The sequence below is a fragment of the Arachis stenosperma genome, chromosome 6 (assembly GCF_014773155.1).
Source record: "Arachis stenosperma cultivar V10309 chromosome 6, arast.V10309.gnm1.PFL2, whole genome shotgun sequence".
NCBI lineage: Eukaryota > Viridiplantae > Streptophyta > Magnoliopsida > Fabales > Fabaceae > Arachis > Arachis stenosperma.
Genome location: NC_080382.1, coordinates 8,776,535 through 8,798,615, shown reverse-complemented (window position 1 = coordinate 8,798,615; position 22,081 = coordinate 8,776,535). Strand labels below are relative to the sequence as shown.

The window sequence follows — 22,081 nt, the reverse complement described above, 5'->3', positions numbered from 1 at the left end:
TAGCCATTGTCAATAAATTCTTTGATTTAATTTGGAACTTCCAATTTTTGAATCACAAAGCCAGATGGAATCAAAATGTGTTTGTTTCTTGTTGTATGATCAGAATTGGGGACCCAAACTTTATAAAGTTTATGAACAGTTGTGTTAGTTCTTTCCATCAAAAAACAGACCAACTGCCAATATAATTAATTAATAATTACAACACCACCCAAACTAATTTCTATATTAACAAATTGGACCACAATTAGAATAAAAACTCTAACATTCTCTCACTTGGTCCAACATTTGTTACGTATAGCCTGTAATTACATACTATACTTAAACAATTAAGACAAATTACACGAATCATAGCAGTAGGTTCTCATTAATCGAGTATTACCTTCTCTGTAGGAATAAGCCTAATGCTTATCCTAGGTCCTTCACTGAATTTTATTTGTCATTCTCAATCATGTATGCGCATATATACTAACCAAATGAGAAACAAACAATAATAAGAATTTCATATCTAAATATGTCATATAATATAACATAAGTCATATAAGTGACGTCACAGAATATAAACCCATACTAGTAACATGATCCTTAAACAATCCTGGTGGCATGATTTTTGTCAAAGGATCAGCTATCATCTGTTTAGTACTAATATGCTCTATCTGTACCTCATTAGACCTAACTCAGTCTTTAATGGCTAAGTAATTAATATCGATATGCTTACTTCGACTACTACTTCTATTATTCTTAGCCATAAATACAGCAGCTGAATTGTCACAATATATTCTTAATGGCCTAGAGATACAATCCATAATCTTAAACCCAGAGATAAAATTCTTTAACCAAACACCTTGTGATGTAGCCTCAAAACAAGCAATAAACTCGGCTTCCATGGTAGAAATGGCTACAAGTGATTGTTTTGCACTTTTCCAAGATACTGCTCCATCAGCAAGCATAAAGATGTATCCTAACATTGACTTCCTAGAATAACACATTCCGCCAAGTCTGAATCTGAGTATCCAATAATTTTTAAATTGTCGGTTCGTCTATATGTAAGCATGAAGTCCTTGGTCCCATGAAGATACCTTAAGACCTTCTTTGTAGCTCTCCAATGGATAATTCCTGGATTACTTTGATATCTTCCTAACATGCTAACAGCAAAAGCAATGTCAGGTCTTGTACAAACCTAAGCATATATTAGGATTCAAACGACTGAAGCATAAGAAATATTTTGTATCTGTTCCTTTTCAAGTTCATTTTTGGGATATTGATCTAAGCAGAATTTGTCACCTTTTACAATAGGTGCAACACTTGGTGAACAATTTTGTATTTTAAATCTCTCAAGAACTTTATTAATATAGGCTTCTTGAGATAAACCTAAAATTCCTTTATGTTTATCTCTATGAATCTTTATGCCAATGACATAAGATGCATCACCCATATCTTTCATATCAAAATGTCTAGAGAGAAATTGTTTCACTTCATGTAACAACCCTAAATCATTTGTTGCAAGTAAAATATCATCTACATATAAGATGAGAAATATGATCTTGCTCCCACTAATCTTCTGATATATACATTGATTAGAAATATTTTCAATGAACCCAAATGAAGAAATCACATTGTGAAACCTTAAAATACCACTGTCGGAAAGCCTGCTTAAGACCATGCATTGCTCTCTTTAGCTTGCAAACTAACTCCTTACCAGTATTTGAGATAAACCCTTTGAGTTGTCTCATATAGACCTCTTCTTCCAAATCTCCATTAAGTAAGGCCGTTTTCAGATCCATTTGATGCAATTCCATGTCAAAGTGTGCTACCAATGCCATAATGATGCGGAAAGAGTCTTTCTTTGAAACAGGAGAAAAGATTTTTCTATAACCAACTCCTTCCCTTTGAGTAAATCCTTTGGCAACAAGTCGAGCCTTGTAGCGCTCAATATTGCCTGATGAATCCTTCTTGGTCTTAAAAGACCTATTTACAGCCAATGGCCTTTTCCCCATCAGACAATTCTACAAGATCCCAAACTTGGTTATCCGCTATAGAGTTCATTTCATCCTTCATAGCATCTAGCCATAAATTAGAATTACGACTTTTCATTGCTTGTGAAAACGTCGTTGGGTCATTTTCATCACAAACACCATAGTCAGACTTAGCAAGATACACTACATAGTCACTAGAAATTATAGGATTTCTTATTCTGTTGATTTTCTTAATGTTGCATCATCAACCTCTCGTAAAGGTAGTGGCATAACAGGTTCTCCTTGTTTAGGTTCTTGGCAGTTGCAGATTCTTACATGATTGCATAACTTCCACACTTGCATTTAAGGTGTTGAAACTTCATCTTCTTCCCTCCACTAGCATTACTTGAACCCATCCTACCCTTCCTCCAACCACGACGGGTCTGAGCGGCTGAGGATAGCTCTGCATCAATCATGGTTGCTACTTGAGTTAGGGTTCCAAGAGGAGGAGAAGGGGAAGAAGGTCACTAAAACGTGCGTCTCTCCTTTCCTTTAAACGATGACGTTTTGATGACTGGGCAGGGGCCAAATTAGCCTAACAAACTCAGCTAATGTGTATATGCCAGATCACCTGCTCAACGTTACAGGTCAGCATTTTTCATCGAGTTTCAAGCGAGGGAGCCACAGAAGGGTTGACGTGTCTAACGGAACAAATACTCAGGAGCCAATTTATCAATTTTTAAAGGTTAGAGTGCGACTAATCAATTTTCAAAAAGGACAGGAATCGAAAAAAAGTATTTACTCTTCATTAATTCATCCTCCTTTAACTTTGCACTTTTCTACTACTACTAAAAAACAGTCTGTTGGAGCATCATAATGAATGAAGAAAGTTTGTGTATTTCTTTACACCTTTACAAAACAATAATACAGAAATGTGTTGCGCACTGCATGTCACACCGATAAAGGTTTCCTTAGGGTGGCCTATTAATATTTGATTATATTCTTTTCTCCATTTATTTTTCATGTTTTAAATAACTTTTGTCATTTTTTCACTCCCACATTCGATTCATGTAGCATTCACATTCTTCTATCTATAGTAAATAATGATGCACAAATTCATATTTATAAAACTCTTAATGAAAGAGATATAGGATACAATAACAATATCAACGATAATGTAGCATAGATGCATATCTTCATCTCAGTGAGTTGTGAGCATTATGTTATGCTTGCTCGTAATTAATCAAGCAAATATAAAAAAGTTGAAATGAAACAATAATAAAAAATAAAAAAATCTCGATATTGATTTTGTGAATTGTGATAACACTTTTTTTAGTATAAAGATCCGTAAATTTTACAAATGAAACATTTTTTATTGTCCACAATATCTCCTAATTAAATAAGTTAAAAATTAATTTGTGATAGATCTGAATTGAATTGTGAGTATTATGTTAAGTCTGCTCTTAATTAATCAAGCACATATATAAAAGTTGAAATAAAACAATAATAAAAAAATAAAAATAGAAAATCTCGATATTGATTTTGTGATAACACTATTTTTTAGTATAAAGATCCATAAATCTTGAAAATGAATCTTTTTTTTTGTTGCTCACAATATCTCCCGATCTGAGTTTTATTTAAGGGTTTATTGGTCAATGAATTACTACATGCATAAGATAGAATTCAAATCCCAACACTTATTTAAATGGATGAGTGAACTAACCATTTGACCAATTCAGATTGATTTGAGAATGAACCTTTATCTGGAACAATAATGTAGTATTATAGTGGTGCTGAAAAAATAATTACTGGACTAGAAAAAAGAAAAAAAAAAGCAATATGGGCCTAAAAGCTGAAATGTTATTAGTTTAACCAAGCATTTCAGAAAATGCAGAAATATACACTATGATCGATGCAGAATACTCTGTTATTCTTTTTTTTTTTTAAATCCCAATTGAATCCTATAATATTTCATCTATCTCTTGCATTCAGTGTTGGCTTCTAAGTCCTCCTAAGAATTAAGTTACTAAGCTATATTAAGATTTTACCAAGGAAAAAAGGGTGTGTTTGGTGGGTGGCAATTGGATTATTCAGCAGGTTGCACCAAAACTATGACCTTTTTCTTCTCTTTCTTGGTGAACAAAAGTTTATACCTTCTTTGTTGTTATATATAGAAAACAAAACTGTGAGTGGCCACTGCGCGTGCATGGCTACTGAAGAAAAAGTTTAACTTGTCCCTCCACTTTGACAATAATAATGGAAGGGGCTTTATAGGGTGATTCTCTCTTTAAATCACTGAAATTTTGGCTTCAATACACAAATGCCAAGGGAAAGCAGCATTGGAATATTCTACTCTCTTGAAAAGAAACAGCAACTTTCATTGACTATTAGACTTGGACTGCTAAAACATCTGAGTGTGGTATCATACATCTATAACCATAAAAAATTATATATTCATGCTTCAGTTTTCCTTTCTTTACAGAAAGCAAATTTCAAGAATGGACCTAAGGGTAAATGCAAAATGGGAACATTGCTTATGGACATTGATAAATATAATTTAGTATTAAAGGAAGTGTGAAATTTATATAAAATTACATACCAATTTTTGCCAAGATACTAATAATTATAATTTATAAATCACTCTCACTCAAACATGAAGTACATTCACCTCTCTAGAAAGAAAGCATGTATCTCATCGCATTTTCACATTATTATATGATGATGATGATGAAGTATGTATAATCATTTATGGATCCAAACATTTTACCTATTGTGCCAAAAGATGATGAAGTATGAAATCACTTGTCATTCCCTGGCATAGTTTCCAACAATTACAACATAATATTCAAGATCATGCAATATTCCAAAATTACTTCCCTAGCTACTAATTATATATACATGCTCATCTAAAGAAAATAGCAAATCATGAATGAATTGTTTTGATCTAAAAAGGCATATCTTGTTAACAGAGACAATAATCAAACTTTTCATGAATACCGCGTGCAATGAGCTAAGTCATTGTGCAAGATGGACTGAGGAAATCCATCAAGCAAGCAAAAAACTGGTGGAATGGTTTGTGTCCTGAGATCACCATAAGCATTCCAACAGAAAGGATCAACAACCATATCTCCTTGATCAGGAAGAAGCTCAATATCTGAGAGGGTTAAGTTGGTGCATGGAACACTGTCACTGCATGCAAATCTCATAGGAGGGCTCCTTATATCATATGTTCCCTTTATGTTTCTGTATAGAATGTCTGATACAACCACTGCAGAGGTTTTGTTTCTGCACACTTCACCCTCTTTGAGGCAATAGAATTGGTCTATTATCATGGGGTTTCTAACATTATACATATGAATGTTGCTGAATGTTATTCCTGATACATATCCTGATCCACCTTGCCATGTCTTGATCCTAACTCCATTATCCGTCATCTGAATAACTGAGTCTCTCACCTTAATGTTTGAAACACATGCTCTAGAGTTGTACTTTCCCAAGCTACCAATGCTGAACAATTTAACAATATAACAATAGTATTAGTTAGAGAATATATGCATAAAGTTAAAACTCTTATTAGTTACCTGATTCCATGACCAGGACCACAAGTAATGTTCTTTATATCAACATCATAGCAACCGGTTCCAATGGACACACAATCATCACCTGTAATAATGTTAACATGTAATGTTATTAGTATATCCCTTAGATGAGGAAAAAACAAGGGATTTGATTTCTTCTTAGTTGTTACCAACCATTAGAAATCACAGTATTATATATTTTGACATCAGTGCTGTTTTCTATGTGAATTCCATCAGTGTTGGGGCTTAGTCTTGGAGCTTTTATGTGGATAGATTCAATGTGGACACTTCTGCATGCATCAAATCTTAAATGAATCTGGGGGCTATCCCTGACCCTAAGTTCTTGCACAGTCAAGTTGGAACCCATAAAAAAATTTATGGCCTGCATAAACCATGAAGAATATTATAAGGTGTTGTCTACAGTGCCGAAATGTAAGCTGTCAAAATTGCCATAAGAAACGTGTAAGCTGTGCAAATTGTAAGATGTAAAACTCAACATTAACAGTTTATCCCCCAAACTGATATATCAGACAAATTTCAGCAATTTTGGTATGAAATTCCAAGGCACTAGAGAATTGGCCTAATAATAATGCAGATACACAAAATCCAAGATGAGTGTAGTGATAGAGAATTACCATTGGGCTATCACAAGGTCCAGGAGCAGTTGTTCCATTTGGTCCCTGTGGAATTTTTATCTAAGGGGTCAAGTGGATATTTAATTTGAAGCAGCAAAATTGATCACATTTTCCAACATAAAAAGAAAAAGAAAAATAAATGAATAAATCATCAGTACCCTGTGAGGCTTACAAGGAAGTTCCCACCATTTATCTCCTCTTCCATCTATTAAACCACCTCCTTCAAGTGACATTCCATTGATTCTATAAAACACCAGCCATAGACGCTTAGTATTGTTCTTTGGCCAAGAATCAGGTCCATCTGGTGGCATTATAGTTCCATCCACCTAATCCATGTACATCAGTCTCATCTTCAATCATTCCAAATACAATTTCTAATTCAATTTTCAAACTCTATTACACTGACCAATCAAATGAATTCCTAGATTTACCTCAAACTAAAGCATTAAGAGATGTAAAGTAAGCATGCATTACCTTCAATACTAAGTAACCATGGCAAGGACCAGTGAAAATAGTGGGCCGAATGAGGAAGGAGAAACCTTTGGGAACAATAATAACATTAAATTCTGATTCACTTTCACAGGCAGTGTCCCATGCCATCTTGAATGACTCTGTATCATCTGTTATTCCATCTCCAATGGCTCCAAATTTTGTTACATCAAAAGTTCTAGATGATTTATGAGAATGTGAATGTCTCTGTTTTCTATGGGAATGATGTCTAGCTTGGATTGAAAGAATTAAGGAAAGGAAAAACATGCACAACACTAGTGCTGAAATGTGACAGTACTTCATTCTCAACATTTTCAACCAGGAATTGACAAGAACATGAGCTAGAAATGTTCACAGCCAACTACTAAAGAGACTCTAATTATGACTAATTAGGCAGCACTAGTGTCTCTAGCTTCTGAGCACTACTACTAAAACTAACACAAAAAGTTTGCAACAGGTTTTCAACCAAGTTTGGGCCTTGAAGTGCATGCAGATTCAGAGAGACATTGTTACTATATATAATAAAAATTGATAGTGGAAGGTCTGCTAAAAGTTGTTTCATCTCAAGGCATGAATTATTTTAATGGCTGTGGGAGTGAGGAAACGACAAACAGCCTCATAAGGCAAAAAGAGAATTGAGAATGTGCATTCTGCACATAACTTTATCTGCAAAGAGAGCCTAATCGGAATAACGAGAAATCAGCTTAGTGGGTTAGTCGTTATGCCTCCCATGTTCTTCCCATAACTGCCACTCTTTTGTTTCTTTTTTTATGGTCCTAGATTTTGATATACACGACCACAACTATATAGTAAAAGATACAACTAGTTTAAGAATACATTACATTACCTATGATTTATGTTGAGCTCTTGTCAAGAATTCTATGCATCAGACACAAGAAGCACAACTCCAGAGAGCTAGTTAATGTGCATATATTGCGCTAATCTTTGTAATGTGGCATGTTGCTTCCTATGATGACGGCCAAAAACCCTTTTTTAACACGTTACAGAAGTGATTGATTGGTACACAGCTCAAACAAAAGGTTTCAGAAAAGTCAAATATGAAATCGACTCACTTTTCCTTTTTCCCTACAACTAATTGATTTGGTATTGTGAAGTTGAAAAATGAATAATGCTTCAGTGCCTTCTATCTTTTAATAACGATAATGTCACATCACCAAGTCAGTACAACCAAGTTGAGTCAATATTGTTTTAGTACAATAAAAACCAGTTAAAGCGAGAGGAGACACCTAAAAAGAAGAATGAAAAGAAGACTTCGTTGAATTTATTTACAAAAATAATTTATTTACCTAACATGTCTCCTTCACTTAATAGTAAAAATTGCTCATTTTATAATGGAAAAGATCACAAAATTTAAAAAAACAAAAAACATATAATGCATATCTTCTCTTTCACTAATGTTTGTTTTGCACTTATTGAGAGTTGTCAAGTAAATTGCTATAGCTTTCTTTGGGCACCTAAATTGGCGCCACTATTTATGGTCATGGCCTCTAGATTCATAATGATGCTGAAAGCCAATGATGACGCTTCAGCATCCTTGTCTATTACTGTTACTAGTTACTACTTTATAGCATAGGCCTTTTTGACTTGGTGGGTTCATTTTGTAAATTAATTTGATCGCAATTATTCCACACATTTCGGCTACCGAATAGCCAATTCTCCATTGTTCTGAGATACTACCACATTCAGTGAATCTAAATTTCAAAAACAAGTGTAATTAATGTATAAACTGCATTACAAAAAACCAACTCCTTGATGAAAAGCCTCAAGTTCGAATGATAAGACTGAATCAACTGCTCCTTTTTATTTGAGCCAGATTAGTCAGAAAAGATAAGTGGATGAGGTAGCGTGACTATTTTGTCCTATCCGGATATATAACAACCCTAAATGCATTATTGATCTCGTTAGTCCCCAGTGTTAGAACTTGTCGGTGCGATATTAATGTACGAAACACACTGCGTGCTGCGTGTAAACTACTTGAAGATTTTATTAGAATTTAGTTTTAAGACATGTGACCTTTTAGTGGATCTTATCTTTTAAAGCCACAATTCGAAGCCCTGACCTGGTACTGGGCTTGATACGTGATAAACAGAAACGTAAGATTTCAACAACATAGTGTTCTTTTATTCACGGTATCATTTCTTTCCAATTATTCTTTTTCTTTTACAAATATTACTCGCCGAAAACCCTTACCATCGATACCATGAAATCCATGAAGAAAATCCGATACCCTTCCTAATTAAGAGGGCTTTTCACCTCGGTGGAAAGGCCGTAAAGCTCACTAATTTCTTCAACAGTTTAGTATCCTTTTAAGTACTTTTTCTTTTTCTTATGGCCCCTTGCCGAAAGTACTACACCCTCCAACCGCTACAATTTAGTCATCCTATTAGGCCTTAGCCCTTTACATCGTGTTCTCATTGACCCTTGAGAGCTTTTATTCCATTCAACGGTCAAAAATAATACTTGCCACCAACTAGCAGCAGCAATTTAATGAAACCAAACTTGCTTTTTACTGACCCAGGACAGGTAAACCAAAATTGCTGTTTTACTTTTTACCCCTTACCATGCAAGCCAGTCTTCTGAATAGGTACTCCTATTCCCATTCCTCCCAGTAACTACTAATGTTGAGCATTCAGGACTTGGCAACAGCATTGAAAGGGAATATGACAGTAACAGTTTCTTGCAAGTAAGGGAATCCTACACGCCACAAAAATTCCCCATAATGATAATGGAAAAATAACCTTTAAGATATGAGAAGAATCCCCCTTGCTGGACCAGTTTAGTAGTGATCAAGTATATATCACTTCATTAAATAATGGTATTAGTTACTAATACAATCTGTTAAAACTTTTTGGTAAAGGAACCCATCAAATCCTACAAAGGAATCAAGCTGAATCTCTTCTACAACAGCTTTCTACAGGCAGGGACAAAAATAACAAATTTGGAATGTGGAGGGGTTTCTGGTCGGGAGGGTTGAGGAGGAGGGGGCTAAAAATTAACAGAAAGAAAACATATAATAAACCACCTGAAACAGACTTAGATACACTTCAGGAAGGAAGAGGGCGATATACCATTAACTACACATAAAACTGCACTATGAACTAAAGGAGGCACACTGCTTTCTTGCATGAGGAGGAATCAGCTTCACCAGCATCTCCACAGGCACTCCCTTCAGCTCTGTATCAGATAACCGGTATAGTCATTATACAAGAGGTTCATGACAGAGAATCATAACATAATATATAAATAGAAATTAGCTCTTTACCACTTGGTTTGAAGTTGAACAATGGAGGAAGAAAGCGTCCATTTGGTAGGCGGGTATTCGGATCGCGCAGTTCATCAAAGAATGGATGGACAAGAGCCTCCAACTATATTGTATAAAGAAAAAAGAATAATTTAAGATCATGTTTGATTATAAATCAGGGAATGGCCAACAGCATCATCAGAAGTTTTGCACGTTAAAAATGTACCAACAAAATTATTCGAAACTAAGTACAATATGAACACATCCATGATAATTGGCTTTCCACGGATTTGATATAAGCTGTTGGCATATTTCAATAAAACTATATACTCACAGCTGTGCTTCGAAGATTTGGAGAGTACTGCAGTAGTCTTGCAACAAGATCCACAGCTTCAGGCGGCATCCGCTTGTGAAAGATCTGTTGAACAAGGAACATATATGAATAAATATTACTATCCCAACATTTTGGATAAGCAGAGAGGAAAATATGATTAAAATACCTTGTGCCATGGATGAGCTTTGATTTGAGGGAATTTAAATTCTGTGTAATTAGGATTCATACACTTGATTTCTTCCCTTGTTGGCGTACCTAAAACCTGAAAACAAATGAATGCCATGGATGTTCAGAAATAACGAATAAAAATGGCATCACGCAAGACCAAAATAAAAATAAATATGAAAAGTCACGTTTATTAATATATACAAGCTAGTTACAAAGTAAGCTTAGCTACTGTATTCAGTGAATGATTGTGCAGATTAAGGATCACCAAGCAAAGACAAAAACAGCACTAATCAGAATGCCCAGATTTCCTGTTTAAATCACTATTATTTGGAAAATATCTTACCTTGATAATTTCCACAAGTTGGTCTACTCCACTCTCACCAGGAAAGAGAGGCTGAAAGGGGTAGAAATTCATTCTTAGTCTCTACACATATCTGAATTCTAAACTTGAAAGAATTAAGCATACTTAAATGAAGCTACCTGGCCAAGTAATAGTTCGCCAAGTACACAACCACCTGACCAGATGTCAATGGCAGTGGTGTATTCAGTTGCCCCAAATATGAGCTCAGGAGCTCTGTAGTACCTAGAACAGATGTAAGATATGTTTGGTTCACCTTTTACCTGCAAGAGGTATGCACAATCTAGTTATAATAGAACATTATCATTTAAAACAAACATTAGGAACTACGGGTTAGAGAATAAACTAACCAAAATTTTAGCACTTCCAAAGTCACATATCTTCAGCTGGTGGGTGTGAGGATTGACCTATTATGAGACAAACAACACACGAATAAATTAATCCAGCATGTATAAGACAGATTATATGAATAGAAATCAAATAAACAAGTTTCTCTAAGAATATACCAGTAAATTTTGAGGTTTTATGTCCCTGTGACATACTCCAATGCTGTTGTGAAGATAAGCAAGTGCTCTAAATATCTACAACATAAGAAAGAGTAGAGATTAATGCACACCAACAAAGTGACAAATAGGGTGGGTTTAAGATCACAATCACAGGAAGGGGCAAAAATTAATACATATAAATAATATCAACAAAATAAAACCTGATAAGAATATAGTTTGACATATATCAATGGCATCCTTTGATTCATTTTGTTGTAGTGTCTGATCACCCTATTGACAGTCTCGGGAACATACTCCAGTACCAAGTTAAGATAGAGCTCATCTTTCTCAGTCGTTGAGAAGAAGCAATGCTTCAAAGAGACGACATTAGGGTGGTCAAGAAGGCGCATTGTTTGCAATTCCCGGTTCTTGTATCTCTTGTCCTGAAGAACCTTCTTTATAGCCACAGTTTCACCAGTCTCCAAGCACTTCGCCTGAAACAAAACACAGAAAATAAGCATCACCCTATAACAAAGCTTCAAAATAACCTATTCCCCCCAATCAAAATATGGTAACCGAACGAACCTGGAAAACCACACCAAAAGACCCATGTCCAACAACACGCTCAGCCATATAGCTTATTGTCTACAATCACAAAAGCAACCATGAAATTTTAGTGCAAAATCCAATGAGAATATATCTGTGGAAATTGAAATTAACACAGAAATGAAATGAAATCAGGCACAGACCTGCTTGGGCTGACCATTTTTACCACCAATGGTAGTGACAATTATGTGTCCCGTTTCAGTGCCATTTCCATCTACCACAGCAGTTTCCATTTCCTGCAAAATTTTGACACAAATTAATTGCATATTCAATCAATACTTGTTCTATTTTGCAGGTAAAGGTAAAGATGAAAGTTTATATATCTATTTTCTTTACCCTGTCATCCCTGATCTTCATGTCATTCATCTCATCAGGTAATCTTTCAACAGCAACTGAACTTCCGTTCATATCTTTTACTCCAGAAGCAGGTGCTACACCCGCTGATGCCATCAACAACTCAGAAAACGGTGATCAAAATAGATATATATTTTTTAAAATTGCTTAATTATACTTTTTGCTAGTTCAACAACTTCAAAGAACAACAGGTAAAAAGATTTGAGCCCTAAAACCTGCCAAACACAAAACAACAAAAAAAAAGATCAAATCAAATGTCTACAACTAAAACCAAACCCTAAATTATACACATAAAAAAGAAAAGCATAGATTTCCTTAGTTTCTGAACTCAGAGTACCGAAAAAGCATAAACAAATCGTGTAAGTTAGCACAGGTAAACTAGCACCAAAGTAGAATTAAATAGCAGTGCAACAAAGAGCAACAACAATAATTAATGATTAATTATGCAAACTAACAGAGAGTATGATGAGAAAAAAACAAGATCCAGGAATTGAGAAAGTGTGAAGAGAAAGCAACTGACCTGCGTGATGGTGTGTAGTGGAAGATGGATCTAAGGGAGAAAGAAGGGGGAAGTGGGAGGCCTGTGGAGGAAGAGACAAATGGAAGTGAAAGGAAGAAGTGATGCAGAGAATGAGAGAACAAGAGAGAAGAGGATAAGGACAAATGGGAAAATTAATAATGGAGGATGGATGGATGGTTGTATTTGTTTGGTGGAGAGAGAGAGTGTGTGTGTGTGTGTGTGAGAGAGAGTCAACAAATAAAACTACTATTTACAAAGCTCTCAAACAACTATGTTTCTCTTTCCTTTCTTTTCTTTCCCTTCTGCTTTTCCAATCAATCAATCATTTCACTCACTCTCTTCCTTCTTTACTCTCTTTCTTTAACCTTTTTGACCATTCAACCCTTATCAAACCTTTATCTTTATTTATTCTCCCAATATTTCTCACTTTCTTTCATGGAGTAACTGTGTTCACACTCCTGAGCCTGCCCTTTTTGTTTTTGATAATGTAGACTTTTGAAATGTTATTTTTAAATATAAAATTATTTAATTAGAGAAATAAAAATTAGATAGTTTGATTTATAAAAAATATAAAAATTGAATGATTTGATTTGTGAAAAATATAAAAATTAAATTATTTGATTATATTAAAAAAATTAAAAAAATTAAAGTATAAAAATCAGATCTTTTAATTTATATATTTTTTATAATTTTAAAAAATATTAAAAATTACAACCTTAAAATATATCACTATTTTTATTTACATATCAGAAAAAAAAAAGAGTTGAGCTCTAACAACTTAATTATTATTCTTATTATTAGTGTATTTCTTCTTTATTTCTTTAAGTTTTTGTTGCAAATTATTTATTATATTGGAATAAAAAGAGTATTTTTTGAGATTATAGACAGTAAATATGTTAATTTTAGATGTAAATTTAGAATGTAAAAATCAAAATATCTTATTTTTAAAAATAAAAATTAGATCATTTAATTTGTAAACTAAAAAAAATCACTATAAAAAAATATACTCTCTAATTTAATATAAAAATATTTTTAAAAACTTCATTGAAAAGTAATCAGATCAACCGATTACACATCTCCATACCACAGAAAAAAATACTAACCTACTTTCACATTATTGCATTTTATAACTGACTCATTTTTATTATGATCAAACCATTATAAATATCTAATTTAGTTTTAATATACTGTTTATTTAAAAAAAAAAACTTATATCAATTTTCAATTACGTTTTATTATACTAGTAAAGTAATTTGACTTAATTATTTATATTATTTTATACATTTCAAGTATAGAAATATATATTTTTTATAAAATCTATATTGATAACAGTAAATCATGGAATATACACTAGCTATTGGGTGACTGGATACACTGAACAAGCTGCATAGTTATTAGTTATGACTTATAGTTTAGGTAGAATGTCTTAACATTTTTGAAGAATAAAATTTGGATAAAATATACAAAACTTGAAATAAACTCAATGATGAGTTCATTTATTAACTAAATTAAAATTTATATGAGCCAAACCTAATTATTATTTATTTATTTTTTCTTTTATGGTGAAGAGATGACTCTGAATATAAAGGCGTAGGTATGATATTTTGTGGCATTAATAAACTATCACCTACTTGAGTAATAACAAAAGATTCTTTTCAATGACATGTGACCTTCCATCATCAATGCATGATGAATATATAATTTATGGTTTATTTATTATTTTTGAAAAAAAACTTTATATCATATCACTCAAATACTCGGGCAAAATCAAACTATGTATTACTTAAATATGAAAATTTATGTGCAGTCTACTTCACGTGAAGTTAATAGTTGAGAGTCGTTAAATAAAAATTTAGTCAAATCAGTTAAATCATTTAACCGTTTTCGATTATCAACTTTATTTGAAATCGACTGCACCTGAGTTTCCACCTTACTTAAATCGATTTTATGATTGTGAAAAAACATAAAGATAATGATTAAATGAATATTTTCTGAAGAATTAAAGAAATGCTAATGGTATAATTAAAATTGATGCTTTTTTTTTCATTAGAAAATCAAAAGGTTCCTGCGGTTTGACCCAGATGCTGCACCTTGTTTATATCTCGATTTTCGGTGCTCCAACACAGCTAAGTTTGTCCCCGGGCTGCCCCTCAGATTGAAAGCTTTTTAAGTTTGAATACTAATCAGTACTCGATGCTCCCAGTTGGTTGCACATTGTTTATGGAGCAGCATATATTTGTTTGTTTTTCTTCTTTCCTTCTTTCCTTCTTCATCCTGTGACTAATTGACCCAATTATTTGGTGGGTTTAGACAAGATAAAAACAGTTTAGTCACAAATAATGCATGTCAAATTAGTATTTTATGGTCAGATTGTAGTCATTATACATATATTTTAATAATTGTCATCACAAGAGAGGTTGCAGGGAGGAAGATGCCATTGTCCCATGCCATCTCTTCAATCAGGGGACAAAACAAATTATTTAATCCAGTAATTGCTACTATATTACTTGATCAGGTTGGATAAGCATCCCACAACATTAATTTAATACTCGATTTACCATCATCCATCAATTCCCTGACACGCAACTAAGGACAGAGCTGGCAAATTTATTCCTTGCCCCATCCTAAGCAGTGTTTTTTTTTTTTTCCTATCCATAGGTACTATGCTAGTAGTGTTATGGTGACATTACATATTTTTTGGTGATAGTACTATGCTAGTAGTCTAGTACTATGAATCTACATTCTTATTAAAAAGTTTTGGGTCAACCTATTAAGATGCTGATTAGGACCTTTCCTTGGGCCACGAGTTAGGGCCTTTGATTGGTTTTGTGTGAGGGCTTGGATGGCTCAACCAAATCTGTAGACTTCACTTGTCCAAACTCCAAACAATTTAATATCACGCGATGAGTTTTAGGCTCATGGATTTCAATATTTCGTTATTACTTTTGACAAAAAGACACCATCAAACAGGTTTTTTGTTGACTACAATACTACATGATAAAGTTGTTACTTGTTAGTAGTATGGAGGACATTCGCGACCCATTAATTTTGAGTTGAAAGATATTATAAAAAACAAAAAAAATCGTATATATATATATATATATATATTGATGCATAAGCAGTAGGGCATATCTAACCAAAACAAAAACGATAGGGTGTGTTTGGTTTTACGTTCTAGAAGAGAAAAACACGTTTGAATTTTTTGAACATTTTATTTTTATATTTGATAATTTTTCTATCATCTTAATATAAAAGTGATTTCTACCATTAAACCTATCTTTATTAAGAACTACAAATTCTAGTTTTTGGATTTACTTTTATGTTAGAGTGAAATTTATTTTCTATATACTAATTATATTCTTTATTATTCATATATTTGTGATTTTTTTATAATATTTTTTTTCTAATACTCTCTTATACATATTATTATTTTTTATCAAACTCTTATTATTTTTTGTTGATGTGAGCTTTTTTATTATTATTGTTCTTTATGTTTGTATGGAATATTTTATTTGCTTTGTATTATGATTCTATTAATTTTATTAGAGTGCTAAAGAGTACTAAAAAAATATTAAAATATATTTAAATATTTAAAATCAAATTATAAGATAATATAAAATAATTATTTAAATTCATATTTTTTCTATCATTTTTTTATCTAAAAGTGATTTTAAATAATATAATCCAAACAATATTTAATTTATTATAATCTATTTTGAATAAAAATTACTAGACATAAACCACATTAATACTAACTCACTTTTAATCAAAATCAATTTTGTAAAATCAATTTTATACAAATTTCTATTTACAAATATTAATCGAAATACATATTTAATCTTTTAAGTAATATAATTTTAAGTGTATGAGTTAAATTGATAGCTGGCACACGCATATGGTAGTCATTTGTGACATTGTAATTCCTTTAGTGTTGGGAATAAGGATCATAATAATCTAATTTAACATGTTTAAATAATTTGTTATTATTTGTATGTATTATCTAATTAAAAGATTAATACAACAATATATTTGATAAAATTTATAGATTTATTATTGTTCTGAGGTAATGTTTGAGGAGACTTCTACCATGGTGAAAGAATATCAAGGTCCTTAAAGGACCAGGCTTTTTATGCAATTTTTTTTCCTTTGATAGCCAAAATGACTATTTTATCCTCCACACAAATAAATCTCTATTATATTTAATTTATTCTCTATTTTTTATTTTTTCGACAAATTCAATTATAAATTAAAATTACATTACATAAGTGAATTATAATTAAAATAACCTTTCATGTATTAGTGACACACAACTTTATAATTTAAATAGTATCTTTCATATAGTAATGACACATAACTTATCATAAAAGATATTTTAGTCTCTTAAAATTAATTACAAAAAATTATTTTAGTATTTTAAAAGTTAAGTATAAAAATATTTTTATCTTTTTACTATTATATTAAATTTTTTTATTTTAATATAATCAAACAATTTTAATTAATCTTATAAGAAAGATTTAGTCTTTTTCATGCTAATGATTAAAAGGATATTTTAGTATTCTAAATATGAATTACAAGAGTTTTTTTATTTTTATTTTTAGATCATTTTTAAACTTTTTTATTTTAAAACAATCAATAATATGAATTAGTCCTATAATTTTTTTTTTGAATTAACCTTCAGAGATTGTTTTGTTTTCTTGAACATCAATTATAAGGATACTTTAGTCTTTTTTTAAATTAATGTTAAAAGTTTCTTTTTGTTTGAGTTTTAAAAAAAAATCTTAGTCATTTAAAATAAACTAAAAAAATATTTTAGTCTTATTAAAATCAAATTTAAATTTTCAATCCCAAACTATTTATTCATGTGAATTATCCAATTATCTAGGATAATAAACATAATAATACCAATATTTTTTTCCTTATTAATCTTAAAAAAATGTATAAATAATATAAGCTGATATTTTTTTGGAAGGAAAACAAATTATTAACTAAGTTAATTGCATAATAAAAAAAATATGAATATTTTTTAACTAATAAAAAATAAAGTTACTATTTTTTCATGCTATAATTTTACAAAAACAAAAGGATAATAAATCAACTTTTAGTAAATTACACGTCAAATATTACTATTACATACTAAAAATATATATATTATCAATCATTTTAAAATAAATTAATTTATATTCATACTAAATAATATTTGTTTACAATTAGAATTTAAATTCTTGTGTAAAACACGGAAAATGAAATTAGTTTTATATGAAGAATGCACGTTTCGCTAATATATTTTTTTATTAATTAATTTTGGAAGGACTAAAATTAAATTATGATCGACATATATATAACCTATTTGTCCATAAAGTAATTACTATACTAATTTAAAATCAAAGAAAAGTTGAATTTTTTTCATTTTAAATATATTAAAAACAATTAAAAACTTGATTATATTTACTTAACTAATAGTATTATATAAATAATAGTTAGAGTAATTAAATAATATTATTGTATTTTTAATTATTTATATTACCCATGATATATATAATTACTAAAATTTATCTATTAATCTGTTTGAATATATATAAATTACATAGTTTGTAAATAAGGATTTCAAATTGAATATTTACTTTCGTTGATAATTTTGTTGAAAGATTCAAATTAATTATATATTTTTTTGGTACCAATAAAATAAAGCAAAGCAAATGAAATTAATACCAATTTTATTTTATTTTTATCAATATAAAAAATAAAGGAATAACTGATTATTTTGATATATATATATATATATATATATATATATTGTTTTTAATAATTAATTTTACTAAATACATGTTTTTCTCAAAAAGTCTACATTTTTCTTTTATTAAATTTATGCTTTAAAATTAGAGTTAAGTATGGTTTTGGTCCCTAAAATTTTCAGCCAGAATCAAAATCGTCACTCATCTAATTTTCGATTTAAAATCGTCCTTAATATTTTTTTCGTATTAAAATCGTCCTTTTAAATAAAATTTTTAATTTAATTCCTAAACTATCCTAGCTTTAAAAAATTATAAAATTTAAAAAAAAAGGGAGATGGGGTGGGAGAAAGGGGACGCGGGGTGGGGGAAGGGAAGACCGGAGGTGGGGGGAAGGGAGGGGGAGGGGTGAAGGGGAGACGGGAGGAGGAGACTGGGTGGGGGTGGGGGTGGGGGTGGGGGAAGGGGGGGAGGGCGGAAGGGGAGCCGGGGTGGGAGTGGAGAAGGGGGAAGGGAGAAGGGTATTTTTGTTCCAAAAAAATGAAAAGGACAATTTTAATATGAAAAAAACATTAAGGACGATTTTAAATCGAAAATTAGATAAGGGATGGTTTCGATTCTGGCTGAAAATTTTAGAGACCAAAACCATACTTACCCCTTAAAATTATTAGTATAATTAGACTATCTTTTAATTTATTCATTATAATTTTACTAATTTAGAGGTCATTCATGCAATATAAAAAAATAATGTAGAAAATCTTCACAGCCACAAAAATAACATATTCTCTCTAATCTTTAAAAAACCACTTTATATTACCATAGACAAATTCAATGTTTGAAGGTGGTAGTGAGATATTTAGATTCTTTTGAGTGAAAATTCTGATTTATTTGTCCGAAACAATAGATTATCCGACATCCTTATATGGATAGGATAGGACTCTTTTATCTAAGGTTGCGTTTGTTTATGAGAACAGAATTAAGATAAGATACTAAAAATAACACATAAAAAATAAAAATATAGAATTTAGTATTTTTATATTCTGTTTGGTAATAAAGTAAAACAAATTATAAAAATTTAATTTATTCTCATATTTTTATTCAAAAAATTTGAGAAAAAATATAATTATAAAAAATTAACAAGAATAATGAAAAAAATCAATTGTATCCCTTGTTAGTGTCTATGTGTCTTTCCTGTCACGATGAAGTGTCTCTGAATATAATATCTTTATTCATGTCTCATATACTAAATACGATTTTTGTGTTTCTGTATTTTTGTTTCAGTATCCGTTCTTGTAAACAAATATAGCCTAAATTAACAAAAATATTTAAACAAGCTTAAGTAAATTCGAATGAAAAAATACTTAAATTTAATAGGATATTTGAACTTGGACAAGATTCTAACTAAATTTATGTTAAATTATTTTGTGATTTAATTCATAAAATTCAATTTAAAATAAGATAATATTTAAATTTAAAATCAGTAATAACATCATACTTTATAGATGTATAATAATAAATTCTTTTTTCTTAAAAAAATATAATGTCGCTCCTTTTTAATTTTATTTTTATCTTCCAAAATTATGCTCAATCCTTATTTGTCATATCATTATTTTTTTTAATATTTTTTTGTCATGTCTATAAATTGATTATGGATAATTTAAAAAAATAGTTACAATTAAAAAGGAGTGATATTATGAATACGAGAGTGGGATTATCATTTTCTTCTTTCATATATACAAATATATGAAAAAAATATTACTAACTCTCCATATATTTATATCTAGAGAAAAAATAAAAAATTAACTTTTTGTTAGTCAATATTAACAATTTTAATATTTAAATTTATAATTTAAAATTTAAAATTAAATATTTATGATTTATATTATGACATAAAATTTAAGGTAAATAAAATAATTTATAAAAATTAGCTGATAGCTGTAAAAATTAATTATTTAATATTATTTGATAACATTTTAAATACAAAATAAATCATTATCAAATACTTTATTAATTCCGTGTTATAAACACTCATTGATCTTTCATTTAAAACCAGTGACCTTAGCTTGAACCTTCACCGTCTCCCTAAATAATGCACTTCTACTTAACTCAGCAAAATTATGCGTCATATACTCATACTTAGTCATTCATCTTGATAGCATGAACCCGTGATTAACTCACACAGACACACTTCTCCGGTACACTACAGTCTACACTCAAACAGACATTTCGATCTGTTGGCCAAAAAATAAAAGTGAAAAAGAAGGCAACGAAACGACGCGCGTGATTCCCAACAACCATACGCATTTGTTATAACAGAATCATATTTGCGTCCCTCTCCTTAATAACGAACCACACGCATTCCAAACCATTTCGTAACCGTTTTCGTTCTTCTTTCCACACTCTCTCTCTATCCCTCTCACTCAGGGTAGCAGCAACCACTAACAAGTAACAACAATGATTCTCGAGATCAGCATTGAACCCAGCATGATCACCGAACACAAGACTTACAACTTTATTTCCCACCATTATCCTTACACCGTTTATGCCAACGACCAACGCATCCTCTGCATTTACACCACCTATTCCCAAATGCTCTCCAAGTGGCTCACCGACCTTTTCAAGTTCACTCCCGAAAACACCCCGGTTATCGTCGGCCTAACCGCCGAGCACCAATTTACCAGGTGCACCAAGCGCGGTGTCAAGGACCACCGCTACCATTACATTTCCCTCTGCGTTGGCTTTCACTGCCTCCTCTACCCTCTTCCCAAACAAGCTGACTATTACAACGCGAAGCAAAAACCCTAGGCCCCTCCGCGACTTCTTTGCCAACCCTAGGGTTATCGCGGTCGGAATGAAGATCGAAAAGGTGAAGGCAAAGCTGGAGAAACACCACGGGATCGAGCTGAAGAAGGCGTTGGACCTTAGGACGATGGCGGTGGAAAGGATGAAAGAGGTAGGGGAGAACGTGGATCTATGGTGGTACGATCTTGAAAAGTTGGCGAAGACAGTACTGGAGAAGCACTTTGACGTGGTGAGGCCTGAAAAGAAGCTGGACTGGTTCGATGAAGAAACCTGGTGGTATTTGTACAACGTGTATACGGATGAGAAGACGATGTTCATCACCATTGATACTTATCTTTGCTACCTCATTGGTTTTGAGCTGCATGGTATGATCCATGGACATGAAGCCGGTTGCAAGTCCAAGAAGAAGGTTAACAAAAAGAACTCGTGAGGCGAGATTAGTAATGAGGTAATGCATGCATGATTTGATTAGAGTAGTATATGACCTGATTCGATCCTTGCTAATGATAGTAACTTTTACTCTTTCAATTCTTATCTGGATTTGGATATAGATTTTCATCATTTTATGTGATATAATGATCTAGTGGCTTGAGTGGCGTTAATCTTTTTCTTTTCAGCTCTAATGATGCAATGCTTAACGAACAATTCCACTTTAATTTTTCTTCTAAATAAATTGTTAGAAAGTAGAGATCAAGGTACATAAATAGAATAACTTTTATAACAGAAATGATATCCGTATTTTTCCATTTACGACTTTACATTTAGTTGTAAAAAATATTTTGCTTTTATAAATAAGACTATTTTTTATT

General features: G+C 31.5%; 2 protein-coding genes across 3 annotated transcripts; both read right to left on the bottom strand.

The window, feature by feature from the left end:
• Positions 1-4,219: 4,219 nt before the first annotated feature.
• Positions 4,220-7,754, bottom strand: LOC130932640 (polygalacturonase At1g48100-like). Of its 2 annotated transcripts, XM_057862010.1 has the most exons (7): positions 7,502-7,754; positions 6,640-6,832; positions 6,324-6,491; positions 6,166-6,210; positions 5,705-5,912; positions 5,534-5,615; positions 4,221-5,459 (listed from the first exon to the last, which is right to left on the bottom strand). In XM_057862010.1, exons 2-7 carry the CDS (start codon positions 6,763-6,765, stop codon positions 4,940-4,942), a joined length of 1,149 nt encoding a protein of 382 aa, XP_057717993.1. In that variant the 5' UTR covers positions 6,766-6,832; positions 7,502-7,754; the 3' UTR covers positions 4,221-4,939. The 2 variants fall into 2 exon arrangements, with proteins under 2 accessions (XP_057717992.1, XP_057717993.1); XM_057862009.1 differs by having other exon boundaries at positions 4,220-5,459; positions 6,640-7,754.
• A 1,085-nt stretch (positions 7,755-8,839) lies between these two features.
• LOC130935020 (glycogen synthase kinase-3 homolog MsK-3) lies at positions 8,840-12,986 on the bottom strand. The gene is made up of 13 exons (XM_057864560.1): positions 12,742-12,986; positions 12,204-12,436; positions 12,011-12,103; positions 11,847-11,906; positions 11,483-11,755; positions 11,283-11,357; positions 11,127-11,183; positions 10,899-11,039; positions 10,762-10,812; positions 10,417-10,512; positions 10,251-10,334; positions 9,938-10,040; positions 8,840-9,849 (listed from the first exon to the last, which is right to left on the bottom strand). Exons 2-13 carry the CDS (start codon positions 12,315-12,317, stop codon positions 9,767-9,769), a joined length of 1,230 nt encoding a protein of 409 aa, XP_057720543.1. The 5' UTR covers positions 12,318-12,436; positions 12,742-12,986; the 3' UTR covers positions 8,840-9,766.
• Between the last annotated feature and the right edge of the window lie 9,095 nt (positions 12,987-22,081).

Bases quoted from the DNA above. Each gene is read 5' to 3' on its own strand.
- LOC130935020 (XM_057864560.1), bottom strand. From the start codon at position 12,317: ATGGCATCAGCGGGTGTAGCACCTGCTTCTGGAGTAAAAGATATGAAC. The intron at 12,104-12,203 runs GTAAAGAAAATA...AAAATTTTGCAG, and splicing joins TGAAGATCAGGGATGACAGG to GAAATGGAAACTGCTGTGGT. The intron at 9,850-9,937 runs GTAAAGAGCTAA...TATCTGATACAG, and splicing joins GTTCAACTTCAAACCAAGTG to AGCTGAAGGGAGTGCCTGTG.
- LOC130932640 (XM_057862009.1), bottom strand. From the start codon at position 6,966: ATGTTGAGAATGAAGTACTGTCACATTTCAGCACTAGTGTTGTGCATG. The intron at 6,492-6,639 runs GTAATGCATGCT...TACATGGATTAG, and splicing joins ATGGTTACTTAGTATTGAAG to GTGGATGGAACTATAATGCC. The intron at 6,211-6,323 runs GTACTGATGATT...AAAATTCCACAG, and splicing joins TTCCTTGTAAGCCTCACAGG to GGACCAAATGGAACAACTGC.